This window comes from Rhodnius prolixus, unplaced genomic scaffold (genome assembly GCF_049639745.1).
Source record: "Rhodnius prolixus isolate KJV_2025 unplaced genomic scaffold, Rpr scaffold_5, whole genome shotgun sequence".
Classification (NCBI taxonomy): Eukaryota; Metazoa; Arthropoda; class Insecta; order Hemiptera; family Reduviidae; genus Rhodnius; species Rhodnius prolixus.
This window is the reverse complement of record NW_027411624.1, coordinates 29590510-29596516: the sequence shown is the minus strand read 5'-3', so window position 1 is coordinate 29596516 and position 6007 is coordinate 29590510. Positions and strand designations below refer to the sequence as shown.

Below are 6007 nucleotides of genomic sequence, written 5' to 3'. Positions count from 1 at the left end.
TTATTTTTCAAAGGTTATGGATATTGTTACATTTATTGGTTTAGTTTGTTTAAAGAAACCTCTGTGGGACCACAGTATTTGCGAGCTACAATAGTTTTTAACAATTAATAATTAATAGTTAAAATTATTTAACAATTAGTAGTTAATGGAGAATTCTGGTAATATTTGCTACATTTAATTTGGTTCTCATTCTCTTAATGCTAACTTTCATCTAAATACTAGGCAAAATTAAATTACATTTTCACGTCCTACTACTTCTGATCAGAAATTCTCCAATCATTCTTCTGTAGCGTCGTACTACTCCAGTTTTTCAGATGAACAACATTAATATACGACAAATCATGGAGTAGTGATTTAATAAAATTATTGTTTTTATTTAATTGACTAATTTCTTTTTATCTGTATATATTTCTATTTTTTATTTTTATTTTTTCTAACCTTAAAGTAACTGCTAGGATTAATGGGGTTACACAGATTTGTATTTAGTTAATAATTTAGTTAATTTTTCTATATTGTGCCTAACTTTTGTTGTGAGTTGTATTATTAGTTGTCGGTACAAGTGATGAAATTCACCAAGTTCATTTCTAGACTTATATATGTCATGTACACTGCAGCTCCTACTACTAAGCTGCTGCAAATACCAAAGTTTCAACGAAGAATTTTCATATAAAAATAGTTCCTCCATCTTGTTTTGTCAAAAGGAGAACGCGACTAAACTCGTCACTATGTGCATGCGACTCTTTGCTCGCTGCTCGTCGCTCTCTTTGATCTGAAGCAGCTATCATCGCCGCTTTGCTCGCCGCTCCACTATGTTTCCAGTCTAAAAGAAATTAGGATCCATACCAGTTTTGTCGCTTTGACTGTCTCTATAATTAACTTTATTTTGCCGTATTTTTTATTCATTTTGTTTAACCTGATGATAAAAAAAAAAATAAACTTCACATTAACAAAAGCAAGTTTTTCCTGCTAGGAAGTATGGCAATGATAACATTATGATGTGATGATTTCCACGAAAGGTTCTCTATTAAATTCTTAGAAATGAAGTGAGAATGAATCACAATAAGCGAATATGCATTTATTTTGAGTTATTTTTTTAATTTTTGTCAAACTCAAAAAAATTTGTCAAGCCTTTTATGTAAAGGTAGGAAATCTAATATGTAAAGATTTCATTTTCTCTAACAATATCCGTAAGTATGTATTCGTCAACGAGAATCGTGCAATAATTATTGTAAAATTATAAAAATTATATTTTTTAGTGATGGATTACTGTCTTGAAACTTCTATAAATTTTCTTTAAAAAAAAAGAAATTCTGTAAAACTATTTCTGTATTGTTTCAGAAATATCATGCCTACGGAGAGTATTGGCGTTGCTATAGGTGCTTTAGGAGAAGGCTGGCACAATTACCATCACGTCTTCCCATGGGATTATAAAACATCTGAATTTGGTTCTTACAAAATGAATTTAACAACAGGTTTTATTGATTTATGCGCGCGTTATAAATTAGCAACAGAAAGAAAGAGTGCTTCTAAAGAAATGGTAAAACGAAGAGCTTTAAGAACTGGCGACGGTTCATGGCATCCAGGTTTGTGGGGCTACGGTGATACTGACCAGCCACAAGAGGAAATAGATGAAATTGAAGAGAAATCATTGTAATGAACGATCCCTTTTTATTTTGCTTTTTCTTCTGTATTTAAAGCGAAGAAATTTGCCTTTCAAGTATTTTATTATTATACTTTATTATGATGGTTTCTCTTCCAGATTTTAAGTTAGGAAAAATGTTTGTAACATTATTCTTTTCTTAACAGACTTTCATAAAAGCTAATTGAGTGATCATAATAAAGTTTTTCGGATAAAATAAACTCTCAAAAACGTTCTTCAAAATTTGTGTGCAGTGCAATCTTATTTCATACCTCACAGTTCTGTTTCAGTACTTACTGAAGAACTTCATAAAGGCTGGTGGTTACTCAGGTCTTAGTTTGTAACAAGCAATAGGTATTCATTGAAGCAGCGACTTCCAAGCAGATTTCACGGAACCCAACTCTGATTATTTAAAATTAGGAGTTATGTTGAAAGAAATGTATTTAGTAAATACATAAAAAGAATCTTAAACTGTTACTTCTTAAAGTCACAATTTTCCTTTCTCTCACCTAACACTTGAACTGTCAATAAATCAACAAATAGAATAAACAAGATATTAACATAAACAAACACTATCTTATACATACATTTTCTACGTAATGCGTTGCCAATGTTTGCCAAATTCGTATAAAACTGAAATTCTACATTACTTCCATGCTTAACTCTCTTATCTTTGTGTAAATGAGTAAAATTCAATCATCTTTTCTTTAGAAGAGTAAAAAGCTGCGCTCCTTCATAGCTCCATGAGTGATAAGAGTTTGGAAACCGCTGACTTAAAGATTAGCATTAGTCCATTAGATCAATCAGTTGAAAAAAGTTAACCATATTTGTAAATATTTGAAATGCTTGATGCTAGCATTAGTTTATTGTGTATCTCGTTAAGTATTAACTAGATATAAATTATGAAACAATTCTAACACTGAAAAATTCAGTGTTACATTCATATTTCTTTAAGATTTTGGTTAAATATTTAATTTTATTACAAATCGTTATTGAAACAAAAATATTAAAATGGATCGGAACGTTTGCCGCATATTTTAGTATTTAATAGAGTTTCAATATTTTATAATTTTTTTTCGTTCGTATTTTTTAGGAGAGTAGTGCAATTAATTGTTTACTGTTATCTTTGATGAACCAGTGTTTTCTAATAATGGAGTTTAAATCATCCAGAAGTATTTTAATCCCACATTACCAAGCGTACAAAAAACAAATCTATGGCACTTTGTATATTATTATTAATTTACTTTTGTAAATGAGGTTTTGACTTTTATATGATCATCCAAACAAAGAATAGGGGGAAAAAAAATCACCAGTTATTCAACATTTTCAAAGACTTGTAATTTTTTTTCTCCAAAAGATTAAAATGTAATCGCTTACTTTCTTAAACTTCTTTAAAATTTAGATTCTTAATTATACAAATTGTTAACACAAAGAAAATTTTTTTGTGGATCGACCCTTTTTAACCTCACTATTTAGAAGTTCTTGCATATCATTTTTGGAGTATTCTTGATATTACAAAAAGTTTGAATAAAGTCTACAGGTTTTAAAATCAAAGTTATTTTAAAAATTTCTCTTGCAGTTTTAAAATTATTTTTGAGCTAGTAACTTTTTAAAAATGTACTTGAAGAGAGTTTTATATTTACAAATTTTGGTTCGAAGTACTTCAAAAGTAGGGTTTTATTTTGGAGAAACTTGAGGTTATATATTGAGTATATATTGAGTAGAAATTCTTCAGACCAAAAAAAATACTAAGTGATATTTATTTCATACAAAAAACAAATTATTTTAAACCATTATCATTAGACCCATCTTAAAAACATTTATGATTTGTTATCCCTGGACGATAATTGTGTTTACCAAAAATTCAATGTATTATTGAAATTTTTAAAGTGGCTGGCTTTTTAGGGGTCGATGAACAGTTACAATCGTTTCTTTTGAATGCTTATAAGTGTTGCGGAATACCTAAAATTGTCGCTTAAGTTCGAAAAAAAATTTTCTACATGATAAAACTTTATTTGACATTTACAATCTGTATAATTCTATATAACCAGTAATTCTCTGAAGTTTTATGATAGTATAGATGGCTTGAGGAGGCGAAATTGTCCTGTGCTAACACTCCAGCTGTATTATGTGATGAATATGTGATTGAGGTTGCGAAGGGTGGCTGTAGCAGCTCACACAACGTGGAGAATGGTCTGAGAGTTGGATTTTTGTAAAAGAGGTTTTAGGCAGTGAGGAAGTAATGGAATTTTTCTATTATAGTTTATGTAGGTGAAATGTTATGGTCTGGTTGTAGTAGAATTGGATACATGAAACCGAGAAACAAGGTACTTGACGGAGAATTTTCAGTTGAAATGCTCGTATACTGAGTATTTGAACATTTGATTAAAACTTATAGTTCAAGCTCAAAATTCAACATTGGTTTGAAGTATGCAATTGTAAGCTACACCTTTAAGTTTTGATTGACTACCTATTAGTCTTAGCTGTTTGTTAGGTCCTATCATTTTAGTCTCGTTTGTATGTTTTAAGGTATCGCCTGTAAATTCTTTAAAAAAAAACATAAGTTCGCAGGTAGAAGTGATTTTGTCTTGACTACTGGGTTCAAGAAATATGTCAACGGGTAAAGGTGATTACCATTTTTCAGCCCAAGTTTCTAAGTCATTGAATTTTTCTTCAGTGAGCTCTATTTCTTCATTTAAATAGAAAGCGTAAATCTGAAACTATTTAGAACCTTATATCTCAAGAATCATAAAAATAAGGCCTTGATTGAACTTGTTAGTAGTTTTTTAAAAAAATGAAATAAATTAGCGATGTTCAAGTATGGAATTGTGAATAAGTGCGTTTTTCTAAAGGTAATGCTCCAGAATTGAAGTGGCAATAAGCGATTAATAGCTACTGTTTAGGCATTCGTACAGTAATAATTTTAGAAAATATTTTCCAAAGATAAGTCATTCTTAAGTTTATTTTTCATTAAATATCCTAAATTTCTTTGCACTTTAGAATAATTATTTATTACTAAGCAAAATTGTCCTCTTTGCAATCACTACAGATCCACTGTTTTGTTTATATATAGATTTATTATGCAAAAACCACAATAAAATTAGTTAATCTTACTTTTTTTTCTTTTTTTTTGACTGGCAAAACCAAAACAAATTAGAAAAGTTTGAACAGTTAAATTAAAATGTATTACCTACTAACTCATATTTTCAGAAAAAGATAAACTTATTTATCTTACTGGTATTTGTTTTGATTTTATTTTCGTAATTCATTATATTACAGAATATTAGCTACTAAATACCTTCTAAATTTTCAATGTTATTTTGTAATTTTATTTGTTATTGAAAATAAAAACTCTCAGTATAAATGTTATAAAAGTATTTTGTAACTAATTAAAAAAGTAAGTTATTGGGGCCTTTGTAAAATGTAGTACTTTAATAATCAAAATATGTGTATAGTTTTGTAAAAACATCATCCTATGTATTTTTACAAGGTTTTCCCAATTATATTTTTTTAATGTTTGAAGAACAAATTTTTTTAAAAAGAAAAAACTTATTTTTAAATACTTTTATACCGTAATGAGAAGAGACCTATTATTAATTGATTTAAAATGAAATATATTTATACATCAAAGCTAGTCAATTTACGTTTATCTTTTTCATATATTTGTTCAATCGTTCTATGTGGTAAGAGGGGGACAATGATTTATGAGAACAAATTTGAAAACATTTATGATGCAGGTTACACTGCATTTTGTGTACTTAAATTTATTATTTTTAATTATATCAGAATTTTATTGGTAAAGAAACAAAAAAAAAGTAATGTTCCTTCTGAGTCTCATTTAATGAAATAAAGGTAAACTTAAAATGTTTAAAATTTTCTTTCCTATTTCTTCCCCCTCTAAGTATATCTTCAAAGAAATAAAATAAAATAAAAAAGATTACTCACGTTGCCTTAGGGCTTTGCATTATTTTTAACAGTAAACTATCTTGTTTTTTTTTTTTTCAACTTAGGCCAAGTTTTTAGTTTTATTGCATATTAAAATTTAATGTCCCCTTTACTATTTGTTTATTTTGTTCCAGGAATTCTAGGGAAACGAGTGCGTTGGATTAGCACTACACTTGATAGAAATTGAAAAACTATCCATTAGTTGGATTTTTTGAAACCATTTTCTTCCACAGTTTACTAGAAGTTTCTCATACACTAATAATTTGAACCGTCACTGAAATTACCTTCTTACTTTCTGAACTTTAGTCTTTCCTTCTTTGTACGAAAAAAAAAAGACATAAAAGTAGTATGGCTCAAGAACGTTACTGGTACTCCTACCATTGGACAAATGATGGTCAAAAAACAAACTCTTTCTTGTAAAGA

The 6007-nt window shown here is 28.6% G+C and overlaps 1 protein-coding gene across 3 annotated transcripts in view; it reads left to right on the top strand.

The window, feature by feature from the left end:
* LOC141458381 (acyl-CoA Delta-9 desaturase) overlaps positions 1-5512 on the top strand; it is a 117667-nt gene extending 112155 nt beyond the window's left edge. For all 3 annotated transcript variants that reach the window (XM_074136280.1, XM_074136279.1, XM_074136281.1), the window contains one exon: positions 1339-5512. In XM_074136280.1, coding sequence (XP_073992381.1) covers positions 1339-1654 — 316 coding nt within the window. In that variant the 3' untranslated portion in view covers positions 1655-5512. The remainder of the gene's footprint in view (positions 1-1338) is intronic.
* Positions 5513-6007: the final 495 nt, after the last annotated feature.